General features: G+C 41.0%; 1 protein-coding gene across 1 annotated transcript in view; it reads left to right on the forward strand.

Moving 5' to 3' along the window:
- LOC133402017 (RNA-binding motif, single-stranded-interacting protein 3-like) overlaps nt 1–27,770 on the forward strand; it is a 148,016-nt gene that overhangs the window by 101,167 nt on the left and 19,079 nt on the right. Inside the window, exons 6-8 of the mRNA XM_061675568.1 lie at nt 639–718; nt 9,352–9,458; nt 22,108–22,151. Of these exons, the coding sequence (XP_061531552.1) occupies nt 639–718; nt 9,352–9,458; nt 22,108–22,151 (231 nt within the window). The remainder of the gene's footprint in view (nt 1–638; nt 719–9,351; nt 9,459–22,107; nt 22,152–27,770) is intronic.

Here is a 27,770-nt window from a genome sequence, read left to right on the forward strand (position 1 = left end):
TGTGTGTGTGTGTGTGTGTGTGTGTGTGTGTGTGTGTGTGTGTGCGTGCATGTGGTGGCATGTGATCTCAGTTTCACGGTGGAGTGTGCCAGTGATCAACATGCAGTCAGGTCTGTTCAGGGTCAGTGGTTATGGGAAGGAAACCCAGGACCCACACACAGAGAAGAAAACCTTCACTCATTACACACTAACACACACACACACGCACACACACACACACACAAACACACACACAATCTTGCTTGTCACCATTTTTGTCAGTGACACACTCACGCACTGGCTCTGCTTGCCAAGCAGGCAATTAGTCATTGAGCTGTGATTGGGTGAGCAGAGCTGAATAGGGGCAGACAAAGAGGACATGACACACAACAACTCAAACTGAATGGAGCTTTTAAATGGGGACAAAGCAGGGGAAACCCCATAGAAAAAAGCACACACAAGCGCACACGCACACACACACGGAGAGCCACCTGACCCAAGTCGTGTTTCTCATAAATTCATAAACAATCAGAGATCATATTAAGGCAGCTATTTGATGTTTTTCTTATTATTATATTTTTATGTTGTGAAATGTTAACATGTACTGTTTTTTTTTTCCTGAGGTGTGATCAGATCACTTTACTCTTGCTATCTCCTAGGATGGAGTCAACAGAGAAGTGTGATGTGGTGATTCAAAACTTCAATGGAAAATTCTTGAAAACTCCTCCAGGCATGACAGGTAGGGTCATGTATTCCCCATGACTGGAGCTGTGTGCTGTCGAAGCTAGCTTTTAGTAGTGTAGCCCTGCATTTCCCAACCATTATCCTGCCTAGACACCCATTTTACAGTAGAAAAATCTCACGACACACCACCAAACAAAAATGTCACAAAAACGATGAAGAGTAAAATAATGATGATCTCCTCAATTTATTTCTCAGTATGAAATCTGAAATCTAATTGAACACAAAGCTGATATACGCACAGCAAACCATGCATTATTCTGGTGTTGGAATGGCAACAGGAGCACACACAGGTTTATTGTACCTTCTGCCCTCTAATGGGAGAGCATTTAATTGTTCTGTCTGTCACTATATGTCACTCTCATAGATAGATGGATATAGATAAATGGCTAATTAATGAATAATAATTTTCAGATTAGGTGAAATTGGATAATTTCCCATGACAATCCTCTTACAGCACACTAGTGTGCCAGCGCACCCTGGTTGGCAATCATTGGTGTCGCCCAAAACTGGTTTCATTGTTTGCACCACAGTCACTTTTGTATGGGTTGAAATATGTTCCACCATGAATTGAATTTGAAAAACATAATTTGAATTTGTATTAAATGAAGTCCAATAAACTTGAAAGTGAATAAAATAATTTTTTGATCCGCAACGAAAATTCAAATGCTATATTTTGACATTAAGTTTGATCATTTCAGATTCAGTTCAACAAATTCAGTTTTAAATTAGCTGTTACAGACATCCCAGAACTCTTAGTAATAAAAATCGATCGGCGATACACAGATCTTTGTTTTTTATCATGTGACAAAGGGATCCTCCGGGAAGTCAAATCTTCTCACTGGCGACAGTATTTTAACTGAATTCCAAACATGTATGGGCGGTTAATCATATACACTAAATTGTCCATAGGTCTGAATGTGAGTGTGAATGATTGATTTTCTACTGTAATATGTGCCCTGTCTCTTACCCAATGTCAGCTTGAATAGGCTCCAGCTCACCTGCTACACTAGTTAGGATAAATGGTAAAGAAAATGGATTGACGGATGGTATACAGTATAATGATCAGATGGTAAAAAAAGGCTCAGCAGTCCAAATTTCCTGTGTTAAGTGTTCTGTTTACATGCTTTATGATGAAGAGAATCCTGTGTAGTTCATTTCATAGCATGCGCTTGAAATATTTTGACACTTTGAAACTGAACATTTCTATGGTGAACAGCACAGTACAGTAGAAACACTGGAGTGTGTGTGTCTCAAACAAAATGTGACCTGAGGAAGTTGAGAAAATCGTGCCTCAAATGAAGGATCAAACATGAAAGATCACAGTATGTAAGCTTAAATCTCATCCTACGGATAAGACAGACTGCACCCCCTACGACTTCCCCACAGGGAAATCACTTTGTTAGCCTACAATTGCTGAAAATTCAGTTAGGAGAGAGAAAGCAATTGTGCAGTCATGCTTGATTGAGGGGATCATGACGAATGCACTAAAGTGTCAAGTCAGGATCCCCAAGGAACATGGTGTCACAAGAAAGTTGCCAGCTCAGAGGGGATGTAAATAATAACAATGATACGTGTGTAAATCACAAACTAAACTACTACTGGAGAAAGTTGTATTTGTTGTAATTGTACTAGGGTGGCACCCTGTGTTCAAAGCCTTACTGTTGCTTTGTTGAGGATTTATTCATGCCTACCAGAACTGTCTGGAAGCCTAAGATGGAATTGATGGAGTCCAGGGCCTCGACCTGTAGTTTTGTGTGTTTTTGTAAAACAAACTAGTCCTTTCTTACTCACCCACTATTCTCATATCAATACTGCAAATGAGTACACAGAGCAGCACACTGAATGGGGAAATAATACTAAAGTCTAAATATTATGAGGCTAAAGTTGTAATTTTACAAGTAGTTAGTTTAGTTTGAATATTATAATAAAAAACGTATCATTTAAGACTAAAATTGGTTAGTATTTGTACAAGAATTAAGTTACAATATTATAAGGGAAAAAAGCCCCACTCGAAGTTTGCATCTGTTAGAGAAAGAACAAGTTGCCTTTTTAGTTGTTTCTTCAATTATCAATTAGAAGTGTATCACTTTTTTTCGAGTAAATATCATGCCCAATACTCTTTTGTCGTTCAAAGATAAACTTAAATTAAAAAAATTATAAAAATGTTAGCAAGAAGAGCACAAGACATTCATATTCGTTACATATCCAAACAAATAATAAAAAGCTATACACTAACTTTTTTAACGCCATTTTAATGCTTGCTCTGTTGAACAGATTATACATACTCTATCTGACATGTGCCAAAAAAGGCACATTAGCCCTTAGTACAGGGGTGTCAAACTAATTTTTGTGGTGGGCCACATCGTAGGTATGGTTTACCTCGTAGGGCCGTTATGACTGAACTAGGGATGGGCGAGTACCGATACCAGGTGTCGGCATAGGGCCTCATTTCAAGGTAGAGTGTACTTTCGAAGGCTGCCGATACCAGTCATAGATACTGAAGACAAAAAAAAATAATCTGACATAATGTCCTACTCGGCAGTAGTTGGCACTACACCGTGACCACATCGGTGAATTATCATATGGGTCAGAAAGAAATATCTTTGTTCACAATTATCTGTCATTGAGTGAATAGAAATTTTATATATCAAAAGTACTAGTCGTATTGGTATCAGTGAGTACTTAGGAGTGAATATTTGTACTGGGATCAGTCCGAAGACAAGTGGTGTTGAACATCCTTACTATGGATATATATGTATGAACCCCAAATATTATTGCATAGTTACAACAAATTAACAGATAACTAGTTTTGAAATCAGTCAGTAAAAAATATTTTATAAATTTTTGGTAATACTTTTTTCAATTTGTTTTTAAAGGGGGATTGGTTAAAGAAATAAAAAAATAATAATAAATAAAATAAATGCTTGCAATATCTCAATATGCAGTTTTGGTATTTTAGCAAGAGACGTGATGTCGACGCATATGATTTGCTTTTGTGGGCCACATAAAATGATGCGGCGGGCTGGATCTGGCCCCTGGGCCATGAGTTTGACACATGTGCCTTAGTAAATTAGAACCCAAACTGTTATTTTTTTCACAACATAGTTCCTCCCACATCCCAAAAACATGCATGGTAGGTTAATTGAAGTCTCTAAATTGCCCGTAGGTGTGAATGTGAGTGCGTATGGTTCTTTGTTTATGTGTACCCTCCGATTGGCTGGCAACCAGTTCGGGTGTACCCCGCCTCCTGCCTGATGATAGCTGGGATAGGCTCCAGCACTCCCGCGACTCTTGTGAGGATAAGCGGCTCAGAAAATGGATGGATGCATATTTTCCACATGGTTTTCTATGTTTTCAGTTTTGATCAGTGGCCTTTTGTGTGTCATCTTATTGGATGGAGAGTAAGTGTCACCAGCTGCTCAGTTTCATGTGTCCAACTCCTGCTGTTCATGCTGGTCTGTGGACATGCATAGATTTATTTGGAAATGTGATTAAAGTGAGCACATTCAAGTGGAAACAATGACTAATGGTGTCATCTTCCATCCATGCTGCTTTCTGTCTGTCGCCTCTGTGAAAAGGAATTGACTAAAAAGGCCTTCGTTATGCACAACAAAATTAGATGTGCTTCAGCTCATTGAAATCTTTCTTCTGAAGAAAAAAACAATCTAAAAACCAGAACATTTCCCAATGTCATTTTATCAGAATAACGACCTGCTAAATAGCCACAAAACTTTATCATATAGGCAGAAAAAGAAACTGTGCATGTTTTAGTTGAGATCTAGAGAAATTCTCTAATATTGTGAAAACCCAGGACCATGGAAGACAGCATACATTATCGCCAACGAAAAGACACAGGTGTCCAGCCTTGGTGGACTTCTGCAGTCTACTTTGTTAAGAGTAAATTGTTATAACAGTGTCTGTGTAGTTTTAAGACTTACAAGCCAACATATCTTTAATTGGGATTTTGTAATCAGAACACTTTGTTGATTTTCGTAGTAGCCATCTGCTAATGTTTTGCCATGGGGTTCGCGGACTTTACTGTGAAGGACTTCACTGTGAAGTCCGCGAAGTGTGTTTTTTTTCTTCTCATTGTTTTTTTGAGGTGGTAGTGCATCTATTGATGTTTTTGCTGGCTTCATTCAGCAGAGGGCCTTGGCACATAGACATTGTGGCCATTTATGCACAACACACACAGACACGCACGCATGCACACACACACACACACGCACACACATGTTCTCTTACACGTATGACTCATATGTACACCCTGTGTCACAGAGGAAGTCAGATAGTGCTGATTTATTGTATGTCATAGCATTTTCGTGACAGTTGCAGTTACGCGCCGACAAACTTGGTGATATATTTTCTTGTTTGTCTACTTGTACATTTTATATCTTGAAAAAAAATCTCATCTCTGAAACTGAGACCCCTTAGCACCCTTCTGTGTAAGACCTTGTGTGTTCGTTTTTGTGTAAATCATTGAGTGATAGTTGCCTGTGCATTTCCCTATGCGTTCCTTTATTACCACAGCGTTTATGAGGTTGATGCATTGACAAGCGTCATAAATATTCCACTATTTAGCTGCAATATTATTTCAACATTATCACATGACTTCTGTCACAACTCATGAACATGTCCTTCCATCTCTGGGTGGTTTTTATTAAACCTGCAGTGTCTTGTGCAATATACTTTTGCTGTATTTGCAGTTTGAGTGATTTTTGCAGTTTAGTTTGTGGTGATGTCAAACATGAGCAAAAGTATTGGAGTAGATGGACAATCCTGTGATCTGTTGACATCACCAATCTTTTGCATTCTTCTTTTGTAATCCTTTTCCAAGCTTTCACTGCAGCCTCTTTCAGTTGTTGTTTGTTTTAGGGGGTTATTCTTCCATGGTCTATAGAGTTAAAGTCAGTTACTTTACCTGTTTAAAAACTTCATGCACCTAAAGAAGTTCTTTTGGCAATGAGTTTTGGTTCAGTTTTATTGCATTTCTAAAAAAAAATCTTTAGGAAACATGTTTCTGTAGACTTCCAAGTTCATTTAGCTGCTGCCATCATGTGTTACACCAATGAAGATTAGTGAGCCCCTCCCAGAACAAGACAACAATAATAGTGCAATAATCATTTCGCAATAATCATTTCGCTGAATAAATGCTGATTCATTGAGGTTATTGCGTAGCCAATGCAAATATTTACACATCCCATATGCAGACACTGCAAGAGAAACAATTAACCAGTAAGGGCAACAGTAATAGTATACAAATGTTATGAAATGTAAGAGAACCAATCAAAACAGTGAAGCTCCACTAAATGTGATTCATTAAGGAGCTGCCTGCAATCATTTTCTCTGGGAATCAGTATTGTCTGCACTGTGCAGTAGGTTGTTTAGCCAACTTAGCTTGAATAATAGAATTGCGCTCATGCTAAGTGCCTTCTCTATCCCTTGGAACGCTGGCACAAGACACACCAGCCAATGCATCAGATTCATTTAACAGTATTTGTGATTATCTGGTCATTCAACTGGAGATTGCAACACTGTGCCCACAATCAAAAATCAATCAGAAATACATCACACACTGTTATAGAGCAGCAGGAAGTCAAACTTGGGATTAAAACATTTAAAACACAACAGCCCTTTTGTGAAGAGCAACAGATTGTCAGAATGACAACAAGTTTAATAATGTGTAGGACGTCCCACTTTTAGCAGATTTTTCCACAGGTGATATTGGATGAATGCATATTGCAGTCGAGCCTCCCCAAATAAAAAAAATATTATACATTAATTATTGCCATTATCATCAGCAGCTTTGACGTCTTGTCACAGTGCAAGTAAACAATGCAAATTATTGTTGATTTTGGCCCCTGCTCTTGTGGAGAAATGTTTCTCAGGAGTTTGTCGCCACAGCCATCACCAAAAGCTATGTGAGGAGCTGTTTGACTTGATTGTTATCGTATTGTCACCGGAGAGATCATTTTATAAGCCTGACCCTGAGAGGTGAGTAGAGTAGCCAAACATTGTACTCAAGTAAGAGTACTGTTACATTACAGTAACACGACTCAAGTAAAAGTAAAAAGTAGTCCTCCAAATATTGACTTGATTAAGAGTAAGAAAGTACTCAGTAAAAAAAAAACTACTCAAGAGTAACTGGTGAGTAACTTTTGATTTTAAAAAAAAAAAAAAAAAAAAAATCAGAGCATGAATGTCAATAAATAAATAAATAAATAATAATAAAATATGGGAGTCCACACAACAACAGATGTACAACACATGTATTGGGCCCTACAGAAACATTATTTGCTTTATTCACTTAAATAACTGAATGAGGGATTAGTTAGGGTAAGCTGTTTGCTGGCCAAACTTAGTGATAGTGTGAGTGTGTGTGTGTGTGTGTGAGATAACAGATAAGCGCACAATACTGGCATACCTTTTATTTACTCAACTGCAGATGGGGTGGCATCTTTTACCTTTATTTGTGCACACACATTTTTATATAATATTAAAAGCATTACCAATTTATTGTTGTTTATTGACTTTAATGTCCCCCCCCCCCCCCCCCCTGATGAGACAGTAGACATACACAGTATTGAAGGGAGGATAGAAGTTTGTGATACTTTATAATAAACCCTCCACTAAGTTCTATAGGCGTATTTATTAAATGATGATGATGAGTAAAAATGTGTACAAATTGGGGCTCGCACAGAGGTTTCGCTGTATTTCCAAAAGGTTATACAGGGTCTAAATGTGAAAAATAATGATGAATATTGAAGCCTAAGGATTATAGGTGGGGTCATGATGCGTGGTCTGTTATAGAAATCAAGCGAACCCTGTGTTATTTCTCCCGTATAATAAGAGAGCCTAATCTTCTAGATCTACTTATTTACGGAGAAGCCACCTACTGCAGGCCTCAGAGGCTCCTCAAAACTCTCCTTTCAGCCTTGAACTCAAAATGCATTTCTCCAATAAGAATACCTTTCAGTCATTCTTCTAAGAGATAAACAAACATGTATCTTGGAGGTAAATGCATTGTTTATTTTAGCAGTCACATTTGAATCATTACCAGAAAAAAATATTGCCTTTGCAAGCTACTTTCATTGCTAATTTATTTGTGAACTGCGCACGGCACTGTGGATACAGATTGGAGTTCATCTGCAGTTTGCAATCACTGCAGTTTTAGTAGGACATTAGAATATTAATTTAAAAAATGATATGGCATTAACATAGCAGGTACATTTACATATTGATGATCATTGGCCACCAGAAAGATAATATTAATTATGAATACAGTACTTCTATCGTTAGTTAAAGAGGGTATTATTGAGTAGGCAGTATATGTGTTTATATACTGTTGACATCCCATTTGTACAGCACAGACGCGTGCAAAAGGATCACAGTTAAAAACAGCATATTTCACAAGGGTATTATTGTGCACAATGCATTCACTGAGTTTTGATGCTGATTCAATGCATATTGACTAAATAATGACGAGTTGTGGACATTCCCCATGAGAGAGATAACCATTAATTACTTAAATCCAAACATATGAACAGAATAAGACCTCAGGCTCATCAATGCCCATGTTTGTCTAGTCAACAACAGTCAAGGTTCATACAGCGAGATGCTTATCATTGATTCTTGTGTCTTTTTCGTCAGTTCCCACATCACAAAGTATGTAAATAGTTTGAAGGGCATAAAACCCATCTTTGTGCCACTAATGTTTTGACCTTTGTTTCTGATGGGTGGTATTAGCTCACTTTGTAAGGACTTGACTCTATACTGTACTGTATTGTAGCCAAGGACTTGAATGTGCAAAAAAAAAAAACTGATCCAACAATTATGCTGTACAGTACATCTTGAATTAAAGGTCCTTCTCCTTCCACAATTTTCCAGATCTCAGTCAGTGAAACACACAACTTGTATAACTAGTACTGCTTTTCTATCTTATTTTGTGCCTTATGATGGCTACAAGAACTAAAAATGTTGTGAGTTCAAAAAGAAGTAAAACTGTAACTAGAAAAATCATTCAAAAGAAGACCTTCACAAAGCCAAGCAATAATACAAATAAAATAATAATAATAAATAAAAATAAAACGGCATTTTACCTTGCTGTAATTGTGCTCCTTTGCAGCTGCCTGCTCTAGGTTAAGTTAAAGTTTATGAACTTTTGTACAGAAGTTCCCACCTGACTAATTCTATTTATATTAGTATTTCTTCTTTCTCAGGTCTGATAATTCGGAGGATGTTAAGCAATGCACAATGGCAGCACTTTACCCAGGTTCAAGCTAAAGTTTTTTTTAGCGTGTTAAGCATGCTAGCTTGGTTTGTGCCACATTTGCCATGCTTTGATGATTAGCCTGTGGCTTTGTTTCCATATCACGGCTGCTCTTTCAGAAGCTTATCTGAAGGGGTTGAGATACAGTGATAGTGTTGTTTCGGATGTTGGGATGCGAGGAAAGAGAGTGCGAATGAGAAAGCTGAAAATTTTGGTTGTCATCGCTGTTATACAAAACAGTGTTGGGTTCAACACACGCAGCACCCAGATTTTTTTGATTTTCTTTTTCCTGCTTCTAAGATTTGTCTTTGTGTTTGTCCTTGTCTGTTTCGCTCTACATATCTGCCGCCTCGCTGCAGCCCCTGCAGAGCCGTTGCTGTGCAAGTTTGCTGACGGAGGCCAAAAGAAGAGACAAACCCAGGTCAAATATCCACAGAACGGACGACCGTGGACACGGGAAGGAGAGGTGAGGCTTCTCACTATGCATTTTGTATTCACTGAAGGAAGGAAGGAACAAGAAAATGTATATTTTGTTTCATTAGTTATTTAAAGGTCAGAGGACAAAGATTTAAAAATGTTTCTTGAAAACTCTAGAACCCCTTTACAAACCACAGCTGCCATTTCGAAGTAATTATATGGCACATATAAAGCAGTTAAATCGATAAATATGATGCAGAATGCGCCTTCTGCTTTTTGCATCCAGCGCCTTCCGGTTTTCGGCGCTATCCGGCACTGTGATGTCACACGAGCCAAACAGCCTGTTCATTCTACGTTGTGTGCTGTTGTTCCCGTCCTTGTATATTTGTTGACATATGATTTAACGATGTCACGATGGTTTATTGTGTGGTATTTGGTTGTATAAATGGTTCAGGCAGTGGCAAGAGTTTTTTTTTGGTTTTCCAAATGAAAAAGGAATATGTGACCAGTGGCTAGGGAAAGTCAATCGACAGGGGAAGAAATGTGGTTAGGTATGGGTGCCTAGCAAGCATCCCAAACTCTGTGCTGATCACTTTGAACCAGCGTGTTTTGAGAAAGACTTAGCAGAAAACATTGGACACAGAGGTAGAGGCTTCAATCATCTGCAGTGCCAACTATTTTACCTACGGCCACCGGGACCTCAACCGCCAACAAGAGAACTAAATCTCGCAGCCGCCACGGTGCAGCAGCGCAGACAAGAGGTGAGGATTCCTTGTATATACCTACGACTCTATTATAGTTACTATGCACTGGGGAGTAGGGAAAAAAAGAGCCACCCAGTACTTTTCAGTACTGTCATCTGTACTTTTGCCTATATAACAAGCCGACAGACACAGCAAAGACTTTCTGTGCGGGGCGTTATAGCGCTACTCGAGCGAGGGACACACTATATAGGAATACTGCATACTATGTAAAAGCTTGTGCCGTGTCACTGAAACATATATGAATATATAATACGTATAGTCGTCCTCAAAAATATTGGCACCCCATTATTTATAGCCATCACTGTATAAAAAGACATGCTTTTGACATACCGTCACATCGAGCCAGTGGCCACTCTCGTTCTGTTGTACAGCTGCTATGTGGCTGCTCGTCGTCGTCACTGCCAGGTTCCGACCTCCCAATGGGCTCAAACATGTACGGTTTGACGAGTTCAGTTGGGTGTTCCTGTACGTTGAAATCCTCCTCCTTGTCATATTCCAACACGTTGCTCGCCATTGCGTGTAGTGTGTAGCACGCTGTGTTTGTCAATTGCAACGTCACTTCGGGTAGCCCTTGTGGTGGATAAAGTAACCACACCCCGGTGTCTTGAGATTCGGGTATGTTCGCAGAGGGCTCAATATGTGTCATAAAAACCACATTTTTAGCTCAACTATGGTTGAAAACTGCATGTATTCCATGCATGTGTTACATAACATATAAACAATGCAAATATGAATTTTAACTGACCCCATAACATCTCTGTCATCTGACTTTTATAATAAATTTAAACAAACAAGAAAGAAAACATTTTCTTACATCATTAAGTCGTTAAGTCACTATCTGAATGACCATTCTGTCAAATATGAGTTTAATATTTTAAACATATTCAGCTTCATCCGTTTGTGCAAATAAAAGTTTTGTATATTGTCACCATTGCTCCCATCGATCTAGTGTATATACTCCTGGTAAACAGCTAACATGGAAGTGACAAACATACAGTCTGCAGGCCAAAGCAGGGGGTGGAATCCAGCCCGTGTAACAGCGTGATTGTGATAAAACTCATTCCACTCCTTCAGATGGGTTTGGGTTTTATTTTATGGCTCATTAGCCCCCGCCTCCCATAATAACATGCACTCTCGCATACAATTGACCAAAAGAATTCTAGCGAAAACGGTTCAGCAGCTGAAACCATCAACCAGCTGTCTTGACTCAATACCATCTGACTTTTCCAAAGCTATTGCGAAGTCTGTGCCAGCTGATTTCCAGCAAGTAATCAACTGCTCACTTCAGTCAGGCGAGTTTCCTAAAGCTCTTAAAGTAGCTGCCATTAAGCCTCTTCTAAAGAAATAGAATGCTGATCGCTTCCATATTAGCAAGCTATACTCATCTCAAATCTCCCTTTCATAGCCAAGATTTTTGAGAAAGTTATTTTTAATCAACTCAGCAATTTCTTGAACTTAAATGGACTTTTTGACAAATTTCAATCAAGTTTTCCGAACTCAACACTGTGCAGAATCTGCTCTTATCAAAGTGCTAAATGATATAAGGTTGAATACTGACTCGGGAAAAGTGTCAAGTCTGGTCTTGTTGGATCTCAGTGCGGCTTTTGATACGGTAGATCATAATATACTGCTGAACAGGTTGGAAACGTGGGTTGGACCAAATGGAACAGTCCTTAAATGGTTCAGGTCCTACCTAGAGGAAAGGAGTTATTTTGTAACCATTGGAAGTGTTCAATCTCATTGAATGGGAATTACCTATGGGGGCCTTTGGACCCTTCCTGTTCAGCCTGTGTATGCTACCCTTGAGTCAAATTCTTCAGAAATTAAATTTTGACTATCATAGCTGTGCAGATGACACACAGTTAAATATAGCAGTGTCTCCAGATGACTGCAGTTCAATAAACAAATAAAACCGATAAATAACTGGAGGAGCCAATTTTTTTTCAATTAAACCACATGAAAACTGAGATAATTGTTTTTGGCAATAAAGAAAAGAGAATTGTTGCGAGTAAATACCTGGAGTCACTCTCTTTAAAAACCAAAGACGAAGTCCGAAACCTTGGTGTTCTGATAGACTTTTGACTTTTATACCAAATCAATCACTAAAACTGCCTTCTACCATCTGAAGAACATATCCAGAGTGAAGGCTTAAATGTGCCAAGCCGACCAGGAGGAGCTCATCCATGCTTTTATTTCAAGTAGTCTTGACTGTTGTAATGGTCTTCTGACTGGACTCCCCAAAAAGAGCATTAAACAGATGCAGCTCGGGTTCTGACCAGAACAAAGAGGTCAGAGCATATTACTCCATTTCTAAAGTCTTTACACTGGCTCCCACTCGGCTTTAGAATAGATTTTAAAGTTCTGCTCCTGGTCTATAAATCACTAAATGGTTTAGGTCTTGAATACATGAAAGAAACGCTAATGGAATATAAACCCAGGAGGGCTCTGAGATCGACAGAGTCAGTTCAAATAGTGGAGCACAAAGACCAAAGCAAACATGGTGAAGCAGCATTTAGTATTGTTAATTATATTAATTATGCTTTGATTTCACTGGCCTGCCCACTTGTTATTAAATTAGGCTGTGTGTGGCCCGTAACTATACTGAGTTTGACACCTCTGATCCTAACAGATCAAGGTTCAGAATAATCTGCAGGAAAACTATGTTGATAAACTTTTAAATCACTCTGAAACCACACTCTATTTCATTTTAGTGCAGTTTAAAACTGAGCTTGACAGGCCCTTTATTGGATCATTATTGGTTTTCAATTCAATAAAAAGTTTGAGGGTGAATTAGAGATACAGCAGGCAATATGAAAGCTGTCATTTATAAATGTATTAAATTGAACTGATAATACACTAGATTATTTCTGAAACTACTGATCACCATTTTTGGTCTGTTCCCTTATATATGCTGACATCTGCGAATGAAATGACATCTGGCATTTTGCATTGAATACAGTAGAAGATTGATGCATTATTGAACAATGTAGAAAATAAAATGTTGAAACCAAAGACTCAATTTACAGAACTAAGGGAAGTGGCACTTGTCACTAACCACACAGAATACAGAAAGACCAGAGGGGTGAAAAGATATTTTTCGTATAGATGACATTCAAGACCACATTTTTCATGTTTATTTGTAGGTACACCATGAGGCATCTCAACAGTGTAGTCTTGCAAACTGGAATTTGGACAACATGCTGGTTCATACACGTTTGTGAGATGAGAAGCAAGGCTTTGTCACAAAGAATAGAGGTATTAATGTCAAGACTAGCTGATAAAATTCCGGTGTCTGATTTTCCTTCCCCTCATGTACAATGTACGGCTAAAGTATTGGAACACACCTCTTAATTAATGAATTAATCATGTTGCCCTCATCCTCAACATCAACATACTGCATAATATGTAGTGTATACTGTCTAAGACCACAACAGATAAGCGCTACACCCTCAGCAGGGTCTGGTTTGCCCAAATGTGCTTTGTAGACTTGGAGAAGGCATTCAGCCGTGTCTCTCAGAGAGTTCTGTGGGTATTTATCTGGGAGCATTGGGTATCGGACACCCTAAATTGTCTGCTGAAGGATGGACTATGCCAAGGCTGCCCTTTGTCACCGATTCTGTTCATTACCTTTATGGACAGAATTGTTTGGTGCTTCCAAGTTATAGAGGGGGGTCTGGTTTGGTGACTTCAGTATTACGTCTCTGCTTTTTGCAGATGATGTGGTTCTGTTGGCTTATTGAAGCCGCGATCTTCAGCTCTCGCTGGAGTGGTTCGCAGCAGAGTGTAAAGCAGTTGAGATGAGAATCAGCACCTCGAAATCTGAGGCCATGGTCCTCTGCTGGAAAAGGGTGCCTAACGACTCTAAATCAGTCTGGCATGCATTCCTGTCGCTGACAAATTACAAGCGACAATCCCCCCAAGCTGAGAACAATAGCACACTAGCCATCGACTTGAACACCTTCGACTGCAGATTTGAAAAGGACACTTTCACAGCCCAACCCCCCCCCCCCCCCAGCCGCACCACCGACCACTATCACTCCACCGACTTCTGCGTTAACCATCCGCGAACAGGATGTGAGACGTATCTTCAAACAACAAAAGATTAACAAAGTGGCAGGCCGAGACCTTGTGTCCCCATCCTGCCTCAAAGTCTGCGCGGACCAGCTCGCTCCAGTCTTATTCAATAGATATTCAATAGATCTCTGGAACTGTGCGAAGTACCATCCTGTTTCAAACACTCCACCATCACTCCAGTCCCCAAGCAACCTGGAATCTTGGGTCTAAATGACTACAGGCCTGTCGCCTTGACATCTGTGGTCATGAAGTCCTTTGAACATCTTGTGCTAAACCTCCTCAAGAGCATCACAGGTCCCCTGCTGGACCCCCTGCAGTTTGCCTACCGAGCGAACAGGTCTGCGGATGATGCAGTCAACATGGGACTGCACTTCATCCTAGAACACCTCGACAGTGCAGGGACCTACGCAAGGATCCTGTTCATGGACCTCAGCTCAGCGTTCAACACCATCATCCCTGAACTCCTTTCCTCCAAACTTCTCCAGCTCAGCATCTCACCTGCCATCTGCCAGTGAATTTACAGATTCCTGACGGGCAGGACACGGCAGGTGAGGCTGGGGGAGACCACCTCATCCACACGCAGCATCAGCACTGGGGCACCCCAAAGTTGTGTCCTTTCTCCGCTGCTCTTGTCTCTCTACACGAACGACTGCACCTCAGCGCACCCGGTTGTCAAACTGCTGAAGATGACACCACTATCATCGGCCTCATCAAGGACGGTGACGAGTCTGCATATCGACAGGAAGTGGAGCGGCTGGAGCTGTGGTGCGGCCGACATAACCTGAAGCTTAACACGTTCAAGACTGTAGAGATGATCGTGGACTTCAGGAGGCATGCTTCGCCACAGCTGCCCCTCATGCTATCCAGCTGCCTTGTATCAATCGTCGAGACCTTCAAGTTCCTGGGAATTACAGTCTCTCAGGACCTGAAGTGGGCGACCAACATCAACTCCGTCAATCCTGTGTTCTTCCATCACAGTCTGGTTTGGTGCTGCTACAAAAAAGGACAAACTCCGAACAGACAATCAAAACTGCTGAAAGGATTGTCGGTACCCCCTACCAACCCTTGAGGACTTGCACGCTGCCAGAACTAAGACAAGAGCGTACAAAATCTTCTCGGACCCTCCACATCCCAGTCACCGGATCTTCCAGCTCCTTCCCTCAGGTAGGCGCTACCGATCAATGCAAACTAGAACTAGCAGACATTCCAACAGCTTCTTCCCTCTTGCAATCAACTTCTTAAACACCTAACCTACAATTCCATGACAACATGCTGGAATTTTTTTGTCTTGAGTTTGTTGTCACATTTCTGTGGGGCCAATTATACATTACTCGTGCACTCACTGTAGTAGTCTCGCCACGCTGCACTATTTGCATATCTGTTGTTGACCAATACTGGCCACTCATGCCAGAGTAGCATATGCTCCATTTGCACACTGACTGAGGAGTATCTGCAACAGTTGCACAATCAACATTGTCCCAGATTATCGCACTACACGTTTAAAGTCTCGCCGCCCTTGGCACAATGGTCATTGCACCGGACTATTGCAATGTTAGTCATTCGAACTGCTCTAAGTGCTAGAGGACTCTGCATCTTTTTGCAAAATTGTCAAAAAAAATAAAATAAAATGTACTGGCATTACCAGATAATTAGCAACCCTTTATTGCTCAGTGACTGTTTTTTGTCAATGTCTTTATGTCTCAAAAGTGTTCTCTGTCAATTGACTGTCTGCTGTCGTACTAGAGTGGCTCCAACTACCGGAGACAAATTCATTCCGTGTATTTTGGACATACTTGGCAAATAAAGATGATTCTGATTCTGATGTCTCCGGATCAAGGAGGATATCCTGCCCCAAGTGGAGGAGTTCAAGTATCCTGGGGTCTTGTTCAGGAGTGAGGGAAGGATGGAGGGGGAGATCGACAGGTGTATCTGTGCAGCGTCTGCAGTCATGTGGAGGCTGCAACAGTCGGTGGGGTTAAAGGAGGAGCTGAGCCGAAAGACGAAACTCTCTATTTACCAGTCGATCTACGTTCCTACTGTAGCGTACATTGGTGTTAAAGAAACACGTAATTAATGTGGTAAGGGGTAGGAGGATAACGTTTGGGTTTTCCTCCATTCACTGGGGTCCGTTTCAAAGTGAAACGGGAGAATATTGTAACTAAGGATGTTTAGTCAGTATAAAAATGGGGCACCACGTCATTGATTAGCTAACAGCAGGGCAAAACGATGAAAAACCTCATGGATCAAGCTTTTTCTGAAAAGGTTGCCACAGTTATGTAAAAGTGTGAGTGAATGGCTGAACTTGTGAGATGTGTGTTGAGTAAGAACAGTTGGGACTCGTTAAAGATCATTAAACTAACCGCAAGCTACTATGCACCAATTTGTACTTGTTCGGGTTGTTGTTTCAATGTTTACTCACTATTCATGGATCACGTGAACACAGAGTAGGAGGCTTTTCGTCTCAGACGGGAACAAGGCAGGTGAACCGTTGGGAGAAAAAAAACGAACAAAAGGAAGGAAAATACGAAAGGACTCCAAATTTTAAAATGAAAATTGATGGTCACGCGGATGCAAGAAGCTGTGCTCATAACGTTTTCTGCCATGGGACTTGTTGGCAGGGCACACTTTTACGCTTTTTTGAAAGACCGAGCCTCTCTCCTGGTCCATGGATTAAAACATGGATACGAAGAGAAATGGGGGGGAGGTCACGGTCAGAGCCAAGAGGGTCCAGTAGACAAGCCCAGAAGCAGAGACAGGAATGAGAGAGCAAGGACAAAGGAGTGGGGTCTGCCTTTATACCTCTGAGTCTCGGGAGAAAGAGATAACGCCCCCGACTCGGATTTCTTTTTTAAGTTTCTTAAGTACGTGGGCCACACCTGTATCACGGGTGAACTCCGAACATTTTAAAAAACGATTCCCAACTTTGAATCTGTCTAAGCAGATATTAAATATACAAAACAAGCTTGTTTCGATCTTAGTTCTGGCATGTTAAATAACATTGTTCAACACAACAATATTTCATACTTTTGGCTTAAAACACTGTTCTACAGTCCTCATGAACAAACTGATCGCCAAACCTGCAGAATCAACATATCAATGATGCAGAAATCAAGATGCACATTCAGGGTCCTATTTCAGGCTTGTACATGTTCATACAGATCTGGGATTTCCTGAATTTCATTGTTCATTTTCGAAACAAATAATATAGGGTCACGAGGGGGCAGTGTTTGCGGACACCACTGGGGGGGGGGGTGACCTTGTTCTATCATTGAGGAGTGACCCTTCGTTCTCACCGGATCTGGGGCATTTTGAGAGCATTTTGACTGCAAATCAAAAGTGAAATTGATCAGTTGTGAACAGTCATCACTCATTCTTCTTGTTTAAGTGTCGTGGTGAGTCAAGATAGAAATCCTGCCAGCCTGTGGGCTCCATCCAAGGAGTTGAGTGGATATAAAAAAGCAGGGCAGGCCAGTCTTTTGTAGTCTTTGTGTTGAGAGTCGATATCCGTTACATTACCCTCACCTATGGTCATGAGCTGTGGGTGGTGACTGAAAGAACAAGTTCACAGACACAAGTGGCCAAAATTAGTTTTCAGGGCGCTGGGGATTTCCCTTAGAGATAGGGTGAGAAGCTCATTCATCTGGCAGGGGCTCAGAGTAGAGCTGCTGTTCCATTACATCGAGAAGTGCCAGATGAGGTGACTCGGGGATCTTGTTAGGATGCCCCCTGAACAGCTCCCTCGTGAGGTGTTCTAGGCACATCCCACCGGGAGGAAGCCCCGTGGACGACCCAGGAAATACTGGAGAGACTTGATTGCCTAGGGATCTCCCCCAGAATAGCTTGACAAAGAGGGTGGCTGATAGGCAGGGTCGACCATGGAGTGATCACTGACATACAAACGGACAACCATGGGCGGAGTCAGGGGATAGTCGCGGTTACCCCAGAAAAAAAGGTGGCCACCCCACAAGCCATCCCATTGGGTATCTGGAATAATCACAGAATTGAATTTTCATAGCCCTGTGACGACAGCGGGCTGTGGCGTATACTTTCTGGCATGAGCCTCCATCCCCTACTATACGTTTATATAGTGGGGGAGGGGACTCGTGCAGGCCCAAGCAATAAGTACCATTCTGGTAAATGGCCACTTCCTTATTCATAAGAACTTGGCCCATTATTACCGGTATAGCATGCAATTGGCCATTAAACTATGCTTGCAACTCGAAAAAATAAATTCTCTAAAATGTAATGTGTTTTGTGTTATTTGGCAGCCACGTACCGGATGGGATCCTCTCCCTTGTGGCCCCTTGCCAGTTCGACAGAAGTTAGAGTAGCCACCGGAAGTCCTGCGCAACAGTGTTAGGGTCGTCACCCACACAGATGTTGGTCGCGATGTCGTGGGGTTAGGAGGGGGGAAGAAAATCATACAGGGGAGTCGTGATGCTTTCACTATTGTGGCCGCTTGTGGTGCATGCTTTGGCACAGCAGCGTGATTAACGGACCGCTTAATTTCAATGGAGATAAAGGAGGGAGAATTGTCCCGTCGCGGGGCTCAGAGGCTGCCTGGCCACCACAGAGTGTCTTTCTGCGGCCTCCCCAGTCTTGTGCATTGTGCATGTGAACGGTTGTTTATCTCTGTAGTCCCATTTCAAAGAAGCAATACAGTGTAGTTCTGCTTGATGCATTTTTTAATGGTAATTCCAGATCTGGCTTGGATTTCCACCCTGGGGTATGTAAGCAAGGTAGCGATAACACTAATCTACGGGCTACATGGAGGACATCCAGCATATTCTTGTCATATGGTTGTTTACTATAAGAACAAAAGCTTTATTTGTGAAAAAAGCCTTTCATGCTTTTCATGCGTGTTCCAAGTGTCCATTTTCTATTGACAGCTGCCAAGTTCTACGGAATGTTCATATATTGTTACAAAAATCACTGAATGTTGACTCGTTACGGCCGTAACACTAATTGTTTCAGATACTGGAAAAAAATCCAGCGTCTGACATTACCAGCACGCACACATTGAACCAGCTTCTTGGTCCACGCTATTTTATTATTTCCACCCCCCACCCCAGCTGCCAGGGGAAAGTTCTCTTTGTAAATCACTGATTATCGCCTCCATGTTAATTATTATTATTATTTAATTATTATTACCAGGGTTGAGAACAGAATTGGCAAAGGTGAATTAATCCATAGACACAAATATTATATTCTGGCACTTTGATTCAGGCTGCAACTGCATCCACCATTACAAGGATGATGAAATAAAACTGACAAATTTTGAAACCATAATTTATTAACGATTATGACTGTCGCACGGAAACGTTCTTGAAAAAATGTTTTTGAAAATATGGAAATTTGGACAAATTGTTCTGGAAGTGATTTTTTATAGGTTGGCAGCTCTGTATTGAGCAACCAACAAAACTTTGTGTAGAGTCTACCATTTATGTACTCTAGTGCTGCCGCTGGTTTCCCATGCAACAGATGAGTGCTAAAAACTGTCTAATACAGAACATTCTTTTTGGGGTTTGTTACCGTTCACAACCTTTGATATTGGAAACAACATAAATCTGTGTACAAAACTGTACTTTTTTATATGTCAGCCCCATAATTGGAAGGTGATCTTTCCAGAGTGACCCTGCCTTTCATCATAAATCAGCTGTGATAGGCTCAAAATCCATGTTATTCTGGAAAATACATGAGGTACAGATAACTGAGGGAAATTGGTTAAAAACGAATCAGTTCATGCTTAAAAAAATACATCAATGGTCGTTATTGTCTCTCACGCTTCGTGAGACTGTAGAGCTCCAGTGAGACTGACAGCACAGATGATTACAGTCCCAACATGCACCTGTCTGTACAATTAGAATGGTTCTAAATATATTTGGTATGTAACTTTCCCTCAAGTTGTCTTAATGTACAAAGTACTTCATGTCATGTTTGAGTTTAATCATTTGTAACCACCCACAGGCTTTGTTTTTATCTGTCCTCTCCTGTCAAACTAATCAGCACAAGATTTGTGTAAACACATCATATAATGGTGTGTTTACTGATTAGCACACTGATTAGCAACTGATTAGCACATCTGCCTCACGGTTCTGGGGACCAAATCCCGGTCCCGTCTGTGTGGGGTTTGCATGTTCTCCCTGTGCCTGGGTGGGTTTTTTCCGGGCAATCCGGTTTCCTCCCACATCCCAAAAACATGCGTTTTAGGTTGATTGAAGACTCTAAATTGCCTGTAGGTGTGAATGTGAGTGTGAATGGTTGTTTGTTTCTATGTGCCCTACGATTGGCTGGCGACCGGTTCAGGGTGTACCCAGCCTCCCTGGGATAGGCTCCAGCATCCCACGACCCTAGTGAGGATAAGCGGTAAAGAAAATGGATGGATGGGTTTCCCCTGTCCTTTTTTGACTTCTTCAAGGCTTTTGTCCTTGACAAACACTGTAATACGTGCTTTACTTGGATGGTGTTTCCCTTGCTAATGGCTTCAGTCGTGTGTTTTACTTCCCTTGCTTTTTTTTTTTTTTTTTTTTCAGTGCTCACTTAGTGCTATTAGGCTCCATATGTGCTGCATTGTCATTCTTTCGAAGCTCAGCAGGCACTTAAGGCTACGTTCACACTGCAGGGCATGATGCCCAATTGGGATTTTTTGTTGAATACAATCTTTTAATTGCACTTTTTGTTACAACAACAAATGTGACTTCCAATGTGAACAGAATGAGTCCTTGAAGTCATATCTGTGCAAAAAACACAATGTTACGTGGCCTATGTGTACAAAACACAATGTCACGTTGTGCATGCACACGAAACACGCAGTGTGTTTACAGAAGTAACTATGACCCTGTGCGTTTCAATTCAAGGCTTTTGTGCAACCAGAGCCAACATTTTCTCATGTTTATGAGTTGTAAACCATGTTCTTTTCACCACTGACTGTTTTCTGTTCCTTTGTCCGCAATTGCTTTCTACGCGTCTGTTTTGTCGAATAATTGTGAAATTTGTTGCCTTTTGACGACGTAGATGTCAGATGAGCGTCCAGAATGCACTCGCATTGGATCCCCAATTTATACATCATACGAAAGAGGTCTGGGTCAGATACGAAACAAATCTGAACTGTACTCTTCACATTGATCAGTTACATATCACATTGGGCCAAAGACATCTGAATTTACCTGGCGTGTGAACATATCCTCCATTTTGTCCTAGCTTGCTGAGTTTTTTTGTGGAAAGGCAATACACCGTAGTCCAAGAATGTGTTGACTGGACTCAGCAGAGGTTTTTGCAGAATGTTATTCCATCAGAGTTCACATATACAGTATCATCCTTGATCATTTATTTATTTTATTTCTTATAAACTCTGCCAAGGAAGTTGTGTTTTTATCTGCATCCATGGTCATCTTTCTCAGTGTAGCAAGATTATGCAAAACTAAGTCCAAAAAGTTATGTTTTTTTACACTTTTCAGAAATATTATTCCCACAATCTGATCCTAAAAATGTTGTGTTATCTCAAAATGTTTATGAAACACCAATTGATGTTGAGGACACTGTAAGTGTACTCACAGAAGTCATCAAATGTATTCATTTCCTGACAATTATGTTTCCTTTCAAATATCTTTGTTCTCAGGCTCACATCCATATTTCTATATAATGCTATTGTTCTCTGTTTTAGTTGAAAAACAAATGATACTGTCAGGTCATTCTAGCAATAGTTTATACATCCAAATCAGACAGCGACATGTCTCAACAAAAGAGTATCAAAAGAGATACACAACATGATAGAAACACTGACTTTCTTGCACAAATTCTATAGCATAATGACCAGTTTTACCTTTTTTAACTTTTATGTTCCCCTCTTTGTATCCACAGAGTGGCATGACCCTGACATATGATCCCGCCACGATACAAAATGGGTAAGTTGGAATAGTTGTTTCCCAGAATTACAAATATGTCCCCAATTCTAGTTGTCTGTGCACCTGCAAATGCTGTTTTGTGAAACAAATGCTTACTATAGTACACTTGGCCATTTGCTCACATAGCACAGAAGGCCTCCATCAGCACATTTCACAACTCACATGCATACAAATGAGCAAAGATCAAATGTGCAAACATCCTCAGACGAAATTAAGGGACACAAATTTGCTACTATCATAAAACTTTTACTCTCTCATTATTTTCTTTTCCTATCTCTATTTGTTCCCACATCGCTCCCTTGTTAACACAACTTTTACTCTAGCTCTTTGCCTCCCTGCGTCCCTACGCTAGGGTCCTCCACTTCCTTGCCTCCAACACCTCAAAAACCCAAACCTGACACTTCTTCTTGACATAAATAATCAATTCTACCTGTCACACCATTGCCACTATCAGATAAGAGTCTCAAAAATGATATTTAATTCCAAAAACAAAGGCAAAAAAGGATCACGGAAAAATCTAAATACTAAATTAACCAAGTCCAAAATCTAAACACAAAGTAACAAAGAAACACCAGGGACCAAAGAAGTAAGAAACATGACAGTATAAGGAAACATGGACTATGACAACTGCTGACATTTGACATACAACAATGAACCGACCAGCACTGAAAGAAACCAGGGAACTAAATACAAACAAATTGACACGAGTGGCTGGAGGGAGCTGATTGGTTGAAACAAGGTAGAGGGTTGACAAGAACAGGTGGACACAATAACTAAATGAGCACTCAAGACATGAACAACACGGGAAACATGAAACAAAACTAAACATAATCTAAACTAAAACCATGACAAGAAGCTGAAACTAAACCCCAGCAGTTCGAATTGTTTCAACAGAGCAGAGAGAATAAATGCTGGATGTTCTACTTATATGTGTTATTGCTGTGTTTATGCTAAAGTAATGTTTGTTTGATACTAATTTCTGTTAGCAGGTCTATGCTGTTTCCTCTTGTAAGTTTGCGTTGGGCTAGCAGATTTGTGTTAAGCTAATAATAATGGCTGTGATGCTTCATGTTGAAAGTCCATTTGGGAACCTTTGCAAGGTTTGTCAGAAAGGTTCCAGGACTGGTGTCACAAATGATATACTACAAATCCAAATAACAAACGAACAAACTAAAAAGTTTTACCCTTGAAAGCAATCCTGCTGGAGTCAAACGCATTTTCCCCATTTTCTCTGCCACACCTTCATCCACTCCTGGAAGGATTCTTCCTTGATTTCGTTCACATCTTCAAACCGGTCTGCTTAATGAACTATTTGAGCTTGGGAAGGTAAAAAAAAAAAGGTTGGGTTAGTTGGGAAGGTTGCTCGAGCACGGTGATGTTGTTCTCGAGCAGGAACTGTCGGATGCACAGGGCATTGTGAGCAGGCCCGTGGTCATAGTGAAGCAGCCACAAGTTGTACTGCCACTATGTGCTGCTTCATCATCTGACAGACCACCAAAAGAGGTTTGATGAAGATCTGATATTGTATTTCAAAATAAAAGTCTCAGAAAACTAATAAACTACATTTTTTAATGCATCTCAAGATTCAAATTAACCTTGCTAGTTGCATTCCTTCGGAGGTCCGTATTATTGGGAAGCTTTTATTTTGTAGGTGGGTTTCGCCGCGAGTTGGCGACTTATTACCGTAATGCCTAGTATGAACAAAACTAGGGGCGGCTGGTTTGATTGCTACTTTACGAGTGGAGGCTGGCTTGACCGGCGCTATATACTACTGGGGGCGTGCCTTTAGCGTCCTCCTTCACACGCACCCTTCCCCCTTTACGTCCGCATGCCGCTTTTCCTCTGTATAAGCATCGTGTCGGTAGGAAATGCGGATCGCTCATCACACAACATTTATAGATTTTGGAACTCGGTCCACAAATAAGGCACGCCGCATTATAAGGTGCCCCGTCCATTTTGGAGAAAATTTACGATTTTTAAGTGCGCCTTATGGTCGTGAAAATACGGTATGCTTAACATGGAACTGATCGAAAAATTCATAAACAGTAAACCTGATTTTGGTGAGTTAAACATAAGCTAAGAATAGAGGAGTACGTGAAGCTCCTTTTGATCAGGAAAAAAAAACTGCAAGCAAGCCAAATATTTATTTCAACCACAGGAGTTAAAGCTGTGGAAAGAAATCATGGCTGATTTTCCGAAAAATGGAAAGCATATACTGTATAATGACGCTGGAATCTTATTGCTTGTCACGTGTATCCACTTACTTCACTTAGTGTACAGTATATACAGTGTATAGGGTATGTAGTTTTTCGCTTGCTCCTATTGTCTGAACGCCCCTTGTTGGTCAATCCTTGAAACAGGTGTCGAAAAAAATTATAAGCGAAGAATAAGGTTGTTTATCTATTTATGCTCGCGGAACTCAGGCCCATTGAGCTGCGTCAAGGTCCCGTGTGTTATGCAGACATCTCGTTTTGACGACTGTTTTGACAAACTTCGTTTTTTGTTTTGTTTTGTTTCCAAAAAATGGGGACCTTGACTACAGAGGTTCCACTCTACTGTGATTTTACATACACTTGGGGGCACAGGGCAATAGATTTTGACGTAATAGTGGGCATCTCATTTGCATCATGGATGTCATACATGCAAAACCGCATACATGGGCATTGTTGCAGTGCCGCTGAAAGATTTTCATCAGCCAAGACCCATTGCAGTGCTTCCATAGAGATGAGAGTTGGCCTGCTTCAAGGGGAAATTGGAGTTCGGACCTGTCTGCTGTGAATGCTGCCAGTGATGTGATCCCAGGAGATGCTTCCCTCCAGCTCCCACTCCTTCTCCTCCTCCTTGTTGTCTCAGCCTTCCTTCTACTATGTTTTCCGATGTTTCCCTTTCATCATCTCTCATACTTTCAAACTGGTGGGCTTTTAACAATATTGCCTCTTAAACAGCACAGCAATTTCTCTTCACTGTACTTATCCTGATTGCATAATAATATCATAACCTAAATATGCCTTCAATTGTTCTTAACTCTTGTAATTCTCTTTCTACATTGATATAACTTGTTAATTTCTGTTCTCTTCTAATTTCTCCTATCCCTGTATGTGAGTGTGTACATGTGCGCTCACACGTATTTGTGTACTTATGCTTAAACCCTCTCTGACCTGTCCTCCGAGGTCAGCAGAGCTCCTTCCGGCACAGCACCACAAGATTGGGAAATGCTAATGTGGCTAATTAGAAAGGCGCAAAGTCGGGAGGAGAGGGTCTGAATAAAAAGGAGAGGGTCAAAATGAGGGCGAAACAGATATAATGTCAGCCCAAGGAGGAGAAAAAGGTAGGAATCAATCACAGGTCTTTGTGAGGATGGTGAGACATAAGACTCTGATGCCAATCTAATGTAATGGGAAGCATGTGTCTCAGGCAGCGTCTGCACCTTTCTTTTCTTCTGCCTCGGTTACCTTTTTGTCTCTCTCTAGTTTAATCTATGCCTCTCATTCCATCTATCTTCCCCTGCCCACACACAAACATATCACAGCATGTTCTCCCACACGTCTCTGCTGCACAGTGTCTCCTAGGTCGGCACTAAATCATACACTAATTTTCCAGGGTGAACTCCTGACAGTGCGGCTAGGTCAAACTAGGGATTCATAGGTTTTAAATTAAATCCTGTACCAATGTTATGTTCACAGTTACAGTGTTCTGTGTGTGACTTAAACAGCCATACTCGAGTGCTTATTGACAAAGTACTGCTGTGGGCGAATAGCCTCCATCAATAACCTTGGATCTGTCCTCTATCTACTATTTTCCCTTTGAGTACACATCACTCTTATGAAAAATACAATAAATATCCACAAGACCAATGGAAATCTTGGCAGCAGTTGCTCATACACACAGTGGTATAATACAGAGCAAGCGTTTTCTTTTCTGCTCACTTTGTTATTTTACATTCAGCTATGTTTTTTATTCGCCAGTGTTACTTCTCTTCTAGTGCACAGATTGCAATGGTCTCCAAATCAGTATGCTTGCGCTCACTCTCTGCTGTCTGAACAGATTTCTTCAAGACCAACTTGAATTGTTCACAATTGTTCATGGACAGCTCATATCTGTTTTCATTTCCAAAATGAAACTCTAAAGTCAAAGAGGACACAATGTTACATTCGTGTATCATACTGTATGATACACTTAATGTACAAATCCCAATTCCAATGAAGTTGTGACGTTGTGTAAAATGTAAATAAAAACAGAATATGGTTTTCAAATCCTTTTCCTATCTTCAATTGAATACACTACAAAGACAAGATATTTAGTGTTCAAACATGAACGTTTTTGTTTTTTGGCAGCTATTTTCTCATTTTGAATTTGATGCCTGCAACATAAAAAAAACACGAGAAAGGGGCAACAAAAGACTGGGAAAGTTGAGGAATAGTCAGAAAACGCATATTTGGAACATGCCACAGGTGAATCGGTAAATTGGAAACAAGTGGGTGTTATGTTTGGGTATAAAAGGAGCATCTCCGAAAGGTTCAGTTGTTCACAAGCAAGGATGGGGGGAGGTTCCTCACTTTGTGAAAAACTGCGTGAGAAAGTCAGTTTATTTATATAGTCCTTAATCACAAAAGTGTCTCAAAGGGCTTCATAGGGCCACAGTTGGCAATGAGTGATGACATCCCCTAATCTAAACCCCCCAATCAAGCAAGGAAAAACTAAAAACTCCATTGGGGAAAAAAGAAACCTTGAGAAGGAACTACAGATGGGGTTGATCCCCCTTTTAGGATGACCAGGCTACAATGGATGTCGAGTGGGCAACATTTATCACATACTCTGGTGCTGTACAATGTTAATTACCATGGCAATGTTCATTAAGATGACATAAGAGTCAATTAAAGAGAAAAGGCGCTGGAGGGCTAATGCCTTTGGGGGGTTCTGCCTCAGGACCTGGCCTGGTCAGTCAGAGCAAAACCCTCCATGGCCACGATTCCGAGGGAAGTAGTCCACCTCAGGTCTTGTCCCAGTTGGTCAGTGTAGAACCCAAACAGCAACAGCCTCAGACTGAGTCGACGTCTCCTAGCCCTCTCTCCAAGCAGGAGACGAGGGGGGGAGGAGATAGGACAAGCAGCAGTAAAACAGGCCTACATGCCTACATTATCTGAGCCGCTTATCCTCACAAGGGTCACGGGAGCACTGGAGCCTATCCCAGCTATCATCGGGCAGGAGGCGGGGTACACCCTGAACTGGTTGCCAGCCAATCGCAAGGCACATACAAGCAAACAACCAGTCGCACTCACATTCGCACTTCAGAGTCTTCAATTAACCTACCATGCATGTTTTTGAGATGTGGAAGGAAACCGGAGTGCCTGGAGAAAACCCACGCAGGCACGGGGAGAACATGCAAACTCCACACATGCGTGGCCGGGGTTGAAACCCTTTCCTCAGAACTGTGAAGCATATGCTCCAACCAGTCGTCCACCATGCCGCAGGCCTACATGTAGCTTGATATTACATGTATTTATATTTTTATCAAGACAAATTATTTTGGGAAAAGTTATTAGTTTTAGCTGAAACGAGAGAGAGTTTGTTTTTCAGTAAAACAGCCCCCCCCCCCCATACCATCCCTGCCAGAAGACC

The sequence above is a fragment of the Phycodurus eques genome, chromosome 4 (assembly GCF_024500275.1).
Source record: "Phycodurus eques isolate BA_2022a chromosome 4, UOR_Pequ_1.1, whole genome shotgun sequence".
NCBI lineage: Eukaryota > Metazoa > Chordata > Actinopteri > Syngnathiformes > Syngnathidae > Phycodurus > Phycodurus eques.